Source organism: Neolamprologus multifasciatus, chromosome 18, assembly GCF_963576455.1.
Source record: "Neolamprologus multifasciatus chromosome 18, fNeoMul1.2, whole genome shotgun sequence".
Lineage (NCBI taxonomy): Eukaryota > Metazoa > Chordata > Actinopteri > Cichliformes > Cichlidae > Neolamprologus > Neolamprologus multifasciatus.
Genome location: NC_140456.1, coordinates 36129512 through 36145443, shown reverse-complemented (window position 1 = coordinate 36145443; position 15932 = coordinate 36129512). Strand labels below are relative to the sequence as shown.

Genomic DNA, 15932 nt, shown 5'->3' with positions numbered 1-15932 from the left:
ATCAGACTTGGGATGAGTATACGGAAATACTCGAGCAGTTTTTCGCAGCTAACGGGATCGACGATGCAGAGAAACAAAGAGCGATTTTAAGAAGTGTCGTCGGAGCAGCGACGTACAGCTTGATGCGAAACCTTCTCAGCCCGGCCAAGCCCAAAGACAAAACCTTCCAAGAGCTGGTGCTTCTGATGAAAGATCACTTCTATCCGAAGCCCAGTGAAATTGTTCAAAGGTATAAGTTCGACTCTCGCTCCCGCAAGCCGAATGAAACCGCCATGGAATATGTAGCGGAGCCGCGTCGCCTGGCGCAGGATTGTAACTATGGCAACACATTAAACAGATGTTGAGAGATAGGATCGTCTGCGGAATTAAGGATGACTGAATTCAGAGACGTCTCTTGTAGTAGCCAGAGTAGCCATTGAGACTGAAAATAAAAATGCACAGGATCTGCAGACCTCAGGGGCGTCAGCAAAATGTTTCAGTCTCGCTAGAGGACAACAGGAGAGTCATACCTTGAAAGGAGAAAGTAAAGAGTGTTATCGTTGCAAAGGAACCAAGCACACAGCAGCAGACTTAAGTACAAACAAGAAAAATGTCATGCTTGTGGTAAAATGGGACACATAGCTAGAGCTTGTAGAAGCAAGACTAAACTGAACCAGAAAAAGTATGGATCGACATGTGTAAAGAAAGAAAAAAAGCAGAGTTCACACTACAGTACTCACAATGTGGGCGAGAAAGCAGAGAACAACAAAACTGATAGCTCTGAAGATGACTCATGTTGAACTGTGTCAAGTGCAGTCAAGGGCACAAAAGAAAACTGTTCAAGTTAGGGCGTGGCAGTGTGGTACACTTGAGAAGAGTAGACCCCTACACTGTGGATATGCAAATTGATGGAACAAAGGTGAACTTTGAAATAGACACTGGATGTTGCCTAACAGTCATGAACGAAGCAACATTCAGAGAAACGGGGAAAGACAGCAAGCCCCCAGCCTGCAGCCCATCAAAATCAAGCTGGAAACTTATACAGGGGATCCTGTTAAGGTGATTGGTGCAACACGAGTCAGCGTCAAATACAAGTAGCAGAAAAAAATATCTGCCCCAGGTGGTGGTCGAAGGCGACGGCCCCAGCTTGCTAGGTCGAGCTTGGCTTGAGGAAATTAAATTGGACTGAAGTGAAGTGAAAAACAGTCGTAACAACAGAAAGCTGCACCAACTCAAAACAACAGAAAAAACACTTCAGCAAGTGTTAAGTCAGTCAGTGTGGCAAGATGGCGCCAGTGTTCACGGCAAGCCGTCTCCTCCGCTGTTGTCTGTCGTCCTTCTCTCTATGTGCTGCCCTGATGTCTCCACGTTACTTGCCTATGATCGCCAAACTCTTTTGAATCTCCGGCCATTGGACTACCAGACACAAGATTTTAAATGGAGATCTGAGAATCCTCCTCCGCTTTCGAAGGACTTTCCTGATTACCTCCGCCACTTACCATCTACCTTCTCTCAAAGGAAACGTTCACGGAGACGGGGTAAACGTGGCGGCATCCGTGTTCGTATCATGGCCTTTTTAAAGTCCTATGTTGCGACAAATGATCGCTATTCTATAAACATCTTGTCATCTATTCCTGCCCTCCGAGACCATGCTAACTTCAGACTGCTCTGTCATCGCTGGATTCACCCTGTTGGACCTTATGGTTACCTGGACCTCCCAGCTGATCTTCCACCTGCTCGGTGCTGGGTGCGGTCCTCCAGAGGAGGTGCGAATCTCGGCAACCTTCGCCTGCTGCGGCGTTCTCCTACCAGAAACAGTGTGACCACTCTCCGTATGGTCTTGCTAAATACAAGGTCACTGGTGAATAAGACTTTTATTTTAAATGATCCTATTCTATTGTCAGGACTGGATTTCTTATTCCTGACGGAAACTTGGCTTCGCCCGGCGAACTTTTCCCCTTCTCGGAGCTGCTCCCACCTGACTACGCTTTTATTAGCTCACCCCGGACCACTGGAAGAGGTGGAGGGCTAGCTTCAGTTTTTAAAGACAAACTTCGATGTCGGCAGCTGCCACCTGTTCTGTACTCCAGTTTCGAGGTGCAGTTATTGGAACTGCGTCCCCTCCATCCTCTGCGCTGTGGTGTATCACCCCCCGAAACTTATCAAGGATTTTCTTCCAGAATTTGCTGATCTGCTGGGGAGCCTTGTGCTACGTTATGACCGTATACTAATTGTCGGTGACTTCAACATTCATGTTTGCTGTGAGGACAGTTTGCTAGCTAAGGATTTCCTCGCTCTTATTAGCACCCTCAATCTCACCCTGATGGTAAGTGAACCAACTCACACTAAAGGTCATATACTTGATTTGGTCTTATGGTCTGGATATTTGCATCACGGACCTAAAGGACTCTGGGATTTCTGATCACTTCCCGGTTTTGTTTAATACTGTAGCGAGCGATGTGGATTTGAACAGTGATGGTCCTGTGCGGCAAACACGCACGATTAACTCCCAGTCAATCGCCCACTTCACTGATGCTTTCCTTGACTCTCCCCTCTCTGATGCTAACTGTAATGGGGTTTTATCAGCCGTTGAGCTTGCTAACCTCTTTTATACTACATGCGCTGACATTCTTAACTCTGTGGCTCCTCTGAGGATTAAACGTGCCAAATCCTCACAACCCTGGCTAAATGATGCTACTCGCGCCCTTAGGCGTGAATGTCGTTGTGCTGAAAGAAAATGGAGGAAAGACAAACTCCACGTCTCTTTGGACATCCTCCATAATTGTTTATCTAAGTATCGAAAGTCTGTTAAAGCTGCCAAATCTGCCTTTTTGTCTAGCATTATTATGACTAATAGCCACAAACCCCGAGCCCTTTTTAATACTTTTAACTCTGTGATAAACCCTTGCACTACCACTTATAGGGATGCCTCCCCTGCTCTTTGTGATAAATTCTTAAAGTATTTCTCTGATCCATGTGGACTATGCAGGGCCTTTCCTCGGGGAGATGTTTCTAATCATTGTGGATGCTCATTCCAAGTGGATGGACATTTACCCTGTGAAATCCTCTACATCACAGGTAACTATAGAGAAACTGCGCCAGAGTTTCAGTGTGTTTGGACTACCTAAAATGTTAGTTTCAGACAATGGAACATGTTTCACAAGTGCTGAATTTGAGTCATTCATGAAGCAGAATGGAATTGACCATGTGAGATCAGCTCCTTTCCACCCTTCTTCAAATGGGCTGGCTGAGAGGGCGGTCCAGACCTTTAAGGAGGGGATGAAGAAAGTCAAAGGTGATACCTTGCGAACCAGACTGTCCCGATTTCTGTTCAGTTATCGCATCACACCGCATGCCACTACTGGTTTATCACCAGCAGAGTTGATGATGTCACGGAGACTCAGATCAGTTTTGGACTTGCTCGTGCCTGATGTGAAAACAAAAGTGCAGCACAAACAATTGAAACAGAAAGAAAATCACGACACCAAGAAAAGACTGAGAAGTTTCACACCAGGAGACAAGGTCTTCATCAGAAACTACTCCTATGGCCCGAAGTGGATTCCCGCAGCCATTGTGAGAGCATCGGGTCCAGTGTCTTACATTGTTACCATTGGATCAGGTCAAACTGTGAAGCGGCACGTGGATCAGGTGAGAGCAAGAGTGGCTGACACTGTTCCCAGTACACCAGACAGGGAGGTGGAGCCATTGCATGACAAAGAAGCAGTGCCTGAGTGCTGCTTGCCATCGGAGTTGGACACATCGCCACAACCTCCGACAACGGAGTTGCCTTATGCTCCGGAGAGTCCGGCTCCTGGAGACTCCTCAGTAACACCCGTGTTGTGACGTTCTCAGAGAGAGAGACGTCCACCAGAGACTTTAAAGGACTTTGTTAGATAGAGTGAGATCTTCCAGGAATAGAGCAACAATGCGCTCTGATCTCACAGGAAGGACGTACCTTCCTAGTTAGTAAAAAAAAAAGGAAAAAGAAACATGGAAACATATGTACAGTTGTATGGTTGTATGGTTACCTTAATTACGTGTTGACTGCTTGTTAAGCATTCTTTAGATAAACAGTTATTTTGTAAGTCCAGGGAGTTGTTGACTTAAGGGGGGAGGAGATGTGGTATCGCAAGAAATTAGTTGGTTATATAAATGTATGAGTATGCATAATAGTTATTATTCATAGATACCTACATCCTAAGTTCCTGTTATTCATCTGAAAGAAACAGAATGAGTGTGTCGTTACAATTGTAATGCCAGGAGAGGCAGTATTGGTTCTGTGTTACATTTATGTTGTAAGAAAGTGGAAGAAGAGAGTGTCCTGTAGGACGCAGTTGTTCACTGATGTTCTGTACATGTACTGAAAAGAAGGTTCAGTAAACAAGTTGCAACGATACTCCGGTGTAAGGCTCAGTTATTTTATTTTTGTTTTTGAAGATGCAACATGTCTTGTCAGGATTATTTTTGATTATGTGTTTTGTTTTTGATTGTTCAGCAACAAAGCTGTTTTGAGTTTTACTTTTTGCCTGCATTTGTCGACCAACACAGCCAACGTGACGGCGTCAGCAAAACTACTCAGTCGTTATTACTAATATGTAGTTCTCATTTATCAAAGAAGCAATGTGTTATTGTGTGTGCAACTTAGTTCCACTTTAAGTCTAAGTCCACTTTCAAGTTTGGCTAAGGTTTAACCAAATTTTATGTTCTTCTTCATTTATTCTCCAGATTTTTCACTTGTAAGTAAATAATATGTAAATGCCCTCAGCACATCAGAGAAACTCACAAAAAAAGATCACAAAAAAATCTGCTTTGCCAACACTCTTTGATTTCTTTGTGTGTAGATTCTGATAGGAGAGGCAATCCTGTACTGCTATCTGTCCAGGAAGTCATCAGCCAGTCAGACTGAGGCCAACATCAATGCTGCAGGCTGCAATTTCAACTCCTACATTCGCAGGGCTGTACGCTTCATAGGTAGGAGGACACATTCACTGATTATATGTATCATTTAGTTGCTCCAACAAGAACAGAAACACTAATAGATTGAAAAGCAACTGCAAAAAGAACCACTAACTTTGCTATGTGGAACAGAAAGGAGGTTCTCTCAGCTGCTCCTTAATAACGATGGAGTCATCACAGCAGACCACTCCACAGTCTTTCGTTTAGCTTAGTTTTATGCAGGATACACTTCCTTAACCAAAAAGTTTAGATTTTTATACTGCATGGTTATTTGAAATCAGCCATTGACATATTTGACGTTGGTATGCATTCCACAGTGTGTTGTTGCCAAAAGATGTATTAACTTCAGGGGCATATATATAGAACATTATGTTATCACAGCCAAGGCCAAGGAAGCTTCTCTAATCTATATACACATGTGTGTACATATATATATATATATATATATATACACAAAAAAAATTTCCCCGCTTGCCCCCGGTTTATCCTTCAAGCTCGGGTCCTCTACCAGAGGCCTGGGAGCTTCAGGGTCCTGCGCAGTATCTTAGCTGTTCCTAGGACTGTGCTCTTCTGGACAGAGATCTCCGATGTTGTTCCCGGGATCTGCTGGAGCCACTCGCCTAGCTTGGGAATCACTGCACCTAGTGTTCCGATTACCACTGGGACCACCGTCACCTTCACCCTCCACATCTTCTCGAGCTCTTCTCTGAGCCCTTGGTATTTCTCGAGCTTCTCGTGTTGACCCATGTGCTTGTTCATCTTAGCCGCTATAATGCCTGACAGGAGCTTCCACGTGGTACTGAGGCAGGTTATTGGTCGGTCGTTGGAGGGGCCAGGTCCCTTCTGGGGGTCCTTGAGGATCAGGACTGTCCGGCCTTCGGTTAGCCATTCTAGGTGTCTCTCGTCAACTAGCAGCTGGTTCATTTGTGCTGCCAGGCGCTCGTGGAGTGCAGTCAGCTTGTTCAGCCAGTAGGCATGAACTATATCAGGGCCTGGTGCTGTCCAACTCTTCATACTGGAGACCCTTTCTTGGATATCTGCCACCGTGATGGTTACTGGGCCCAGTTCAGGGAGGTCGCTGTGGTCTGCCCTCAGATCCACTAGCCATTGCTGTTATGGGTTGCGTCCTTCTCCCATATGCTCTTCCAGTAGTGTTCCGTCTCCAGCCCTGGCGGTGCTGTTCTCATCTTGTTCCCCTGCCACTGAGAGTACACCTTTGCTGGTTCCGTGGAGAACAGCTGGTTTATTCTCCTGCCTTCTATCTGTCTGGTGTACCTCTTGAAGCGGCTGGCCAAGGCTGTGAGTAGTTGCTTGGCAGTTTCCAAGGCCTCAGGTATGGACAGCTTCCTGTACTTCTTAGGCACCTTCTTCATCGTGCCTTTCTGCAACTCCGATAGTTGGCTGATCTCCCTCCGTGCTACCTTGATTTTAGCCTCTAGCCTCCTTCCCCATGGAGGGTACTGCCCGTTGTGTTCAACTTATAGCCAAGCATCTCACTGATCACTGCTGCCGTATTGTAGATCAGCTTGTTAGTCTCGGTAATCGTGGCTGTAGGTATCGTCCGTGGTGCTGCATTAACATCGTCTAGCAGACCTTCTGAGGCTACGTAATCTTGGTAACCAGCTATGGGGGTCCAGGTTTCAAGCTTGGCCATGATCCTACCTTTCAGGTCAATTCAATTCAATTCAATTTTATTTATATAGCGCCAAATCACAACAAAAGTCGCCTCAAGGCGCTTCATAGATACAGAGAAAAACCCAACAATCATATGACCCCCTATGAGCAAGCACTTTGGCGACAGTGGGAAGGAAAAACTCCCTTTTAACAGGAAGAAACCTCTGGCAGAACCAGGCTCAGGGAGGGGAGGGGAGGTCAGTTCCTCTCGCACTCAACGATCCTTCTCCTATCGCACTTGGGGCTTGGTACCCAATCTCGGGTGGGGGTGATGGTATCTCCCCCCTGACCTGGCGCCCTGGCTCCCCCTTGCCGTAGCATTTATGTTGTACCTCGTCAAACACTAGCTGTGAGAGCAGTCCCTTTTTTTCGAATATATATATATATATATATATATATATATATATATATATATATATATATATATATATATATATATATATATATATATGCTGGAAGAGCATATGGGAGAAGGACGCAAGGCAATGCTCAGTGGCTAGTGGATCTGAACAGCCTCCCTGAACAGGGTCCAGTTACCATCACGGTGGCAGACATCCAAGCAAGGGTCTCTAGTATGAAGAGTTGGACAGCACCAGGCCCCGACATGGTTCACGCCTACTGGCTGAAGAAGCTAACTGCACTCCACGAGCGTCTGGCAGCACAAATGAACCAGCTGCTAGTTGACGAGAGACACCCAGAATGGCTAACCGAAGGTCGGACGGTCCTGATCCCCAAGGACCCCAAGAAGGGACCGGTCCCATCCAACTACTGACCAATAACCTGCCTCAGTACTACATGGAAGCTCCTGTCAGGCATCATATCGGCTAAGATGAACAAGCACATGGGTCAATACATGAGCGGTGCACAGAAAGGGATGGGCAAGAATACCAGAGGCGCAAAACACCAGCTACTGGTAGACAGAACAGTCAGCCGAGACTGCAAGAACAGGCTGACCAACCTGTGCACTGCCTGGATTGATTACAATGCCCCACAGCTAGATACTGGAATGCCTATAATTGTACAAGATCAACAGGACCCTAAGAGCCTTCATCAGGAACTCAATGGGGATGTGGCGTACAACAGTAGAGGCCAACTCCAAGCCCATAGCACAAGTCACCATCAAGTGCGGGATCTACCAAGGAGATGCTCTGTCCCCACTGCTGTTCTGCATAGGCCTGAACCCCCTCAGTGAGATCATTGACAAGACTGGCTACGGATACCGACTACAGAACGGAGCAGTTGTCAGCCACCTCCTGTACATGGATGACATCAACCTGTATGCCAAGAGTGAACGAGACATCGATTCACTGATCCACACCACCAGGATATACAGCAATGACATCGGGATGTCGTTCGGGCTGGAGAAGTGTAGTCGGATGATAACAAAGAGAGGGAAGGTAGTCAGAACTGAGGGGATCGAGCTACCAGAAGGCAACATTGCAGACATAGAGGACAGTTAAAAGTACCTGGGGATCCCGCAGGCAAATGGGAACCATGAAGAGGCTGCTAGGAAAGCTGCAACCACCAAGTACCTGCAGAGGGTCAGGCAAGTCCCGAGGAGTCAGCTGAACGGTAAGAACAAGATCCGGGCTATCAACACCTATGGCTTGCCGGTGATCAGGTACCCAGCTGGTATAATAAGTTGGCCAAAGGAGGAGATAGAAGCCACTGACATAAAGACAAGAAAGCTCCTTACCATGCATGGAGGGTTTCACCCCAAGTCCAGCATCCTGAGGCCTAAGCGGAAGGAAGGGGGGCGGGGACTGGTGAGTGTCAGCACCACAATCCACGATGAGACAACGAACATCCAAGAATACATCAGGAAGATGGCCCCAACTGACAGCGTGCTCAGTGAATACCTCAGGCAGCAGAAACCCAAGAAACAGGAGGGAGACGAGGAACCATCATGGAAGGACAGGCCCCTGCACGGTATGTACCACCGGCAGATAGCGGAGGTGGCTGATATCCAGAAATCCTACCAGTGGCTGGACAAAGCTGGACTGAAAGACAGCACAGAGGCACTAATCATGGCAGCACAGGAACAAGCTCTGAGTACAAGATCCATAGAGGCTGGGGTCTATCACACCAGGCAAGACCCCAGGTGCAAGCTGTGTAAAGATGCCCCTGAGACAATCCAGCACATAACAGCAGGGTGCAAGATGCTAGCAGGCAAGGCATACATGGAACGCCATAACCAAGTGGCCGGCATAGTGTACAGGAACATCTGTGCCGAGTATAACCTGGAAGTCCCGAGGTCAAAATGGGAGAGGCCCCCAAGGGTGGTGGAGAATGACCGAGCTAAGATCCTGTGGGACTTCCAGATACAGACGGACAAAATGGTGGTGGCTAACCAACCGGACATAGTGGTGGTAGACAAACAGAAGAAGACGGTCGTAGTGATCGATGTAGCGGTCCCGAATGACAGCAACATCAGGAAGAAGGAACACGAGAAGCTGGAGAAATACCAAGGGCTCAGAGAAGAGCTCGAGAGGATGTGGAGGGTGAAGGTGACGGTGACGGTGGTCCCCGTGGTAATCGGAGCACTAGGTGCGGTGACTCCCAAGCTAGGCGAGTGGCTCCAGCAGATCCCGGGAACAACATCGGAGATCTCTGTCCAGAAGAGCACAGTCCTAGGAACAGCTAAGATACTGCGCAGGACCCTCAAGCTCCCAGGCCTCTGTAGAGGACCCGAGCTTGAAGGATAAACTGCCCGCAGGGGCGTGCTGGGTGTTTTTTTTTTGTTGTTTTTTTTTTTTATACGTGTAATTAGATTAGAAAAGCTTCCTTGGCCTTGGCTGTGATAACATAATGTTCTATGTAACAAGAATCATGGACTGTATTGTGCCAGTTAAAGCTGATGTCAGCATGAAAATAAAACATCCCTGGTAACAACTAAGGAAGGGAGGAGTTTTCTCACACAGGACAGGATCCCTGACTGGAGGTCAATGACCGTTGCCATGTGGAAGGACCTTGAGGAGAACAAATCAGGGAGTGCCGAGTCTAAATGACAGCTTTTGTTTGTCATTTTTCAACTAATCAGACTTTGTGTAGGAGCTAAGTTAGGTTCGTCTCTTTTGTGAAGTTGGCTGCAGATAAGTAGGGATGGGTATCGTTTAGGTTTTATCCGATACCGGTGCCAACGGTGCTTGAACCGGTGCTCGAACCGGTGCTCGAACCGGTGCTTATAGAATGGAGAACACAAACTTCTTCCTCTTATGTTTTTATTTTTAGAAGTCTCTTTTTTTCTGCAAAATGATAACCAAGTTAGCCTTTTCTGTTGATACAACATACCTCCTTTGGTTGGAACCGGTGCTTAAACAATGGAAAACACAAACTTTGTCCTAAAACCTCTCATGTTTAGCTGTTTTTTTTTTTGTAAAAAGATAACAATGTTAGCCTTTTTTGCAGCTATAGGGCATACAGTGGAACCCCGGCTTACGAAGACCCCATTTAATGAAAAATTCAAGTTACGAAGGCACTTAACGGCAATATTTCTGCCCGTGGTACGGCAAAATACCTGTATAACAAAATAGATAAAATAGAAAATTTTAAAAAATTAAATTAAATTCCATAATGTTATGTACATGTACACGTAGGTATGTATGCATGCATACGCATGCTTTCTTCAACCTCCTCCACCTTCTCCTCCACCAAGATCTTTGTCTTCAGCCAGCATCGCCTCACTCAAAAGGCGATGGAAAAAGGTGCTTCTACTTACGAAAATTTTGACTTGCGAAAGACCCTCTGGAACAAATTAATTTTGTAAGTCGGGGTTCCACTGTATATGGTATCACTCTATCAAACAAGAAGACAGCCGCATGTAACTACGACGGTGTTTGCTAGTTCACCTTACATGCATTAATGTAATAACGTGGTTAGCCTACTCAACGTAAATTGCACACGAACAACATTAAGCTACTCACGCAGAGAAGAACGGCTGCTGTTGCATCATCATCCTCATCATTTCTGCTACACTGGCAGGGCTAGGGGCCAGGACTCTCCTCTTCGGGTTTTTGGGGGATGTTGCTAACTCCGGGTCCGATAACAGGCACCACACCTGCAGTAGATGTGCACGGTGTGAGGTCTCGCAGCAAGCTATCAAATACGGTGCATTTCTTGGCTTTTTAAAAAACGCTATGCGTCGCCAGGTGTTTCATCAGATTCGAGGTTTTACAGTGGCTTGCAAAAGTATTCGGCCCCCTTGAACTTTCCCACACTTTGTCACATTACAGCCACAAACATGAATCAATTTCATTGGAATTCCACGTGAAAGACCAACACAAAGTGGTGCACACGTGAGAAGTGGAATGAAAATCATACATGATTTCAAACATTTTTTACAAATAAATAACTGCAAAGTGGGGTGTGCGTAATTATTCAGCCCCCTTTGGTCTGAGTGCAGTCAGTTGCACATAGACGTTGCCTGATGAGTGCTAATGACTAAATAGAGAGCACCTGTGTGTAATCTAATGTCAGTACAAATACAGCTGCTCTGTGACGGCCTCAGAGGTTGTCTAAGAGAATATTGGGAGCAACAACACCATGAAGTCCAAAGAACACACCAGAAAAGGTCAGGGATAAAGTTACTGAGAAATTTAAAGCAGGCTTAGGCTACAAAACGATTTGCCAAGCCTTGAACATCCCACGGAGCACTGTTCAAGCCATCATTCAGAAATGGAAGGAGTATGGCACAACTGTAAACCTACCAAGACAAGGCCGTCCACCTAAACTCACAGGCCGAACAAGGAGAGCGCTGATCAGAAATGCAGCCAAGAGGCCCATGGTGACTCTGGACGAGCTGCAGAGATCTACAGCTCAGGTGGGGGAATCTGTCCATAGGACAACTATTAGTCGTGCACTGCACAAAGTTGGCCTTTATGGAAGAGTGGCAAGAAGAAAGCCATTGTTAACAGAAAACCATAAGAAGTCCCGTTTGCAGTTTGCCACAAGCCATGTGGGGGACACAGCAAACATGTGGGGGACACAGCAAACATGTGGGGGACACAGCAAACATGTGGAAGAAGCTGCTCTGGTCAGACGAGACCAAAATGCAAAACGCTCTGTGTGGAAAACTAACACTGTACATCACTCTGAACACACCATCCCCACTGTCAGATATGGTGGTGGCAGCATCATGCTCTGGGGGGGCTTCTCTTCAGCAGGGACAGGAAGCTGGTCAGAGTTGATGGGAAGATGGATGGAGCCAAATACAGGGCAATCTTGGAAGAAAACCTCTTGGAGTCTGCAGAAGACTTGAGACTGGGGCGGAGGTTCAGCTTCCAGCAGGACTACGACCCTAAACATAAAGCCAGGGCAACAATGGGATGGTTTAAAACAAAACATATCCATGTGTTAGAACGGCCGAGTCAAAGTCCAGATCTGAATCCAATCCAGACTCTGTGGCAAGATCTGAAAACTGCTGTTCACAAACGCTGTCCATCTAATCTGACTGAGCTGGAGCTGTTTCAAAGAAGAATGTGCAAAGATTTCAGTCTGTAGATGTGCAAAGCTGGTAGAGACAGACCCTAAAAGACTGGCAGCTGGAACTGCAGCAAAAGCTGGTTCTACAAAGTATTGACTCAGGGGGCTGAATAATTACGCACACCCCACTTTGCAGTTATTTATTTAAAATGTTTGGAATCATGTATGATTTTCGTTCCACTTCTCACGTGTTCACCATTTTGTGTTGGTCTTTCACATGGAATTCCAATAACATTGATTCATGTTTGTGGCTGTAATGTGACAAAATGTGGGAAAGTTCAAGGGGGCCGAATACTTTTGCAAGTCACTGTACCTCCTTTGCACAGTATCAGCTTAAAGCACTTGTTGCAGGCTGCTAAGTTTGCATCTTTTACTGTGAAGTACAGCCAGACTTTTGACCACTTCGCCTTCGCCTTTAATCTGTAGCTCTGCTCTAAAAGAACGTACCTGGGCCCGCCTACTATCCTTGGAAAGGTAAAGTGATTGGCTAGAATCCAAAGTGTATCACAGCTCAGGAAAAAAAGCACCGAAATGTGCGCTGCTTTCGGTCTGGTTACTACCGTTTATGTCAGAACTGGTGCCCCGGATACCGGCACCCATCCCTACAGATAAGTGCTTGCAGACTACAGTTTTCTGATCCATGTACGTGCACATTTTTGATCAACACGTAAATAAAGTTTGTGAACGAGGACAGAATTTCTCTTGTCATGTCTGGAGCAGATAAACACTTAATAGGCGCCACTGAATAACGATGTTATGTAATATGACTATTATATGTTGGTGTATTATATGAATGCGTATAGTGTTCTCTGTTGTAAAAGCTTTTCTTTTTACAGGTGTCCATATCTTTGGCCTGTGTGTGACAGCACTGATAACAGACATTCTTCAGCTATCCACTGGCCAGCATACTCCCTATTGGCTGGATGTATGCAAACCTAACCTGACCCACCTTAACATGTCCACCTGTGATGAAGCGTTTATCCTAGAGGATATCTGCTCTGGACAGGACATAGGGCTCATCAATGCTGGCAGGTGAGGCTTTGATTTACTGTGTGTGGGAGAGTGTGAGAGTGGATGCATGTGGGTGTGTTTTTGCACAAAACACTAGTACTGCCTCAAGTTGTAAAGTGCACACACATTGGACAGCAGAAGCTGTAGAATGAAAGAAATGTTGTCATAAAGCACTGAACAAAAGCCACAATCCAAACTCTGTGGGCGCTTCCGCTGTTTTACGTTGAGCGTAACAGTCTGTGTCTGTACACGCCAAACTGCTGACCAACGTCACTGAAGTTTATATGTTGAAGACATTGCAGTCATCTCGAGCATCTTTTTCCAAACACCATTTCCTTCAGATTATTAAAATGTTCTTTCTGCTATGAAAATATAATTATTAAAGGCAACCTTTATGCAAATCTGTAAACGGATTAAACAGACCTACTCAGTGTGACCCATTTATTTTACTGAACAATACTGGGTCACACTTGATATATTAAGGACAACAGATCAAGCTTTAGCTAAGAAGCTGCATTTTCCTAGAGCAGATATTAAAAACCAGGTTGAGCCGTTGCCCTTCTGGTTATCCTTCCTCCTTATTGAACACCTGCTCGGGCAGGTTTGTCAGCACGCACACATCACACATCCAAGTTTCTTTGAAAGTCATTTTTCTGTTGAATATTCAGCTTTGTTCTCAGCTGTCTGAACATGATAATTAACATCGAGAACACTCTGCCGCTCTGCTTTATAGGAAATCTTTCCCCTCCCAGCATGCTACTCTGGCTGCCTTTGCTGCTGTCTACATCTCAGTAAGTGCTTACTGCATTTACACGTATGAAGAACAACACTTCGGTGTGACCACAGTCCTGTTCTAACAGTTATGGCTTGTTGCAGTCACACATGTTACTCATTAATAGCAGGTTTGAATGAGGCCTGTTGAACAAACATTTGCTAACGTGAGTTTGTGTGTTTCAGATGTACTTCAACACGGTGTTGACTGACTCAGCCAAGCTGCTGAAGCCTCTCCTAGTGTTCTCCTTCGTCATGCTGGCCATCCTGGCTGGGTTAACCAGGATCATCCAGTTTAGAAACCACCCTGTTGATGTATACTGTGGGTGGGTGCTGGGAGCTGCCATTGCTGTTTACCTGGTAAAAGTTACAGTTACATTCATCACGATGAAACATGAAAGCAATATTTGAAAGAATAACATCACATTACACTATGTGCTACTGTAGTCGTCTCACACCAGCTTCAGAGGGCAAAATAAAAACATTAGTTTACCTGAGTGAAAAAATAACATTTTGCTTGTGAGCTTAATTAGGCAGTGCCAAGTTACAGCGATATAACCACACAGAGTCAGATTGTTTTTCTTTCTAAATTTTTAGTTTTGTGGTTGATGAAGAGCGTTTTGAGCTGCTTTAGGACATGTGGCTCCAAACAGCTTCAGGGGCTGAAAAGAAATCTTTCTGCTCAACTGTAGTGCAGAAACTGTTGGATACTTGCACCCACACACATCACCCTGCAGCCCACAAACACCCAGACACACACACACAAACACTGCCTACACTTTTGTGCAGGAAGAATCTTTGAGGTTTTGCTGCAGAACAACTGTCCACCATCAGATGATTCAGATTCTCCATTTAAAGTAAATGTATTTGGTTTGCAGAGGTTCAGTGTTTCACTGGAATAGCATCTCTGCGATTAACTTTTTATTTTTTACTTGGATCTTCTCTTTGTAGGCTTGCTGCAGACTCCTCCGGGCTGTTTTAGAAATATTTAGATCAGAAAAAACTCATTGAGGCTGAAGCATCCTGTTGTTTGGCTGCTGCACTGCTTCTGGTTAGCAGGAAAGGGTGAGGATGAGTTGATAGCACACAAATACTTTTTTATTCCAGGTGTTCCACTCTAGCAGAATGTTTTCAACAACATGTACAGCTGTCTGTCACAGCGTTGGCTGCGCTCTGTCGTTGCTGTGATAAGAGGTCGGTGTGGAGAGATGTGTGATGTACTGAGAAAGGAAATTGGCACTGATTATAACGCAAAGTCATATTCTGCTCTTAAATAAAAGCAGACCTGACTGGCGGTTTTTATTTATTTTTTCTCTTGTCAGCAGTTACAGGTATAAATCATTCACACCACCAAATTATAAAACAGAAGCACAGGGACGGAGAAGTTTCCAGAATGCATTGCATAGCTACATACTTCAACAGTTAATGGGATGAGTAGAAATAACTGATCAAGTAGACACATGACCAAAGTGCCAAAAACACAACCTGCTAGCTTTTATTGTGAAACCCCCTCCCATACAAGCTCTTCCTGTACCATATATGTGCAAAGGACAGCTTCTGAAACAGTTGTGAACTTCTACTGTTCACATGTCCACAACTAGCATCTTTAGCTTTTGTTAATCTGCTATTCTCTCACTGGGGAAAACAGTGGGTGGGGGCTGTGGCATGGCCAAAATCATTACAACCATGCACAGTGAACCTGCGATATCATTGCCTTTGAAATGGTTGCTTCAATGACAAGAACCAGGTCTGTGACCACTGGCGGTCAGTTGGCCAGTGTGGAGCAAGAGCGAGTATTGTCTTTATGGAAAAACCAGGATTAATGATATAATACATGGACACAGGGAGTAAATCAACTGGGAATCTGATCAAACACCAAACGGGATAGACTGGCAGCATGTTGCTTTATTGCTTATAACTGATTGAGTTGCATTGGGAGCAGTCTGTCGCTGTCTATTGTGGCCTGGCCTGCAAATAGCATGTCCTGCTACATCTTCAGAGCAGCTGCCAAAAAACCTGCTACAGTACCAAGTCTGGATGACACTTGTCCAACATAGGTA

At 45.5% G+C, this 15932-nt stretch overlaps 2 protein-coding genes across 3 annotated transcripts in view; both read left to right on the top strand.

Moving 5' to 3' along the window:
* The window catches only part of LOC146498569 (uncharacterized), a 242972-nt gene that overhangs the window by 116606 nt on the left and 110434 nt on the right, over window positions 1-15932 (top strand). The window lies entirely within an intron of this gene.
* LOC146498574 (phospholipid phosphatase-related protein type 4-like) overlaps window positions 1-15932 on the top strand; it is a 61039-nt gene that overhangs the window by 25065 nt on the left and 20042 nt on the right. For both annotated transcript variants that reach the window (XM_085140016.1, XM_085140017.1), the window contains exons 3-6: window positions 4821-4950; window positions 12927-13122; window positions 13835-13892; window positions 14059-14232. In XM_085140016.1, coding sequence (XP_084996142.1) covers window positions 4821-4950; window positions 12927-13122; window positions 13835-13892; window positions 14059-14232 — 558 coding nt within the window. The remainder of the gene's footprint in view (window positions 1-4820; window positions 4951-12926; window positions 13123-13834; window positions 13893-14058; window positions 14233-15932) is intronic.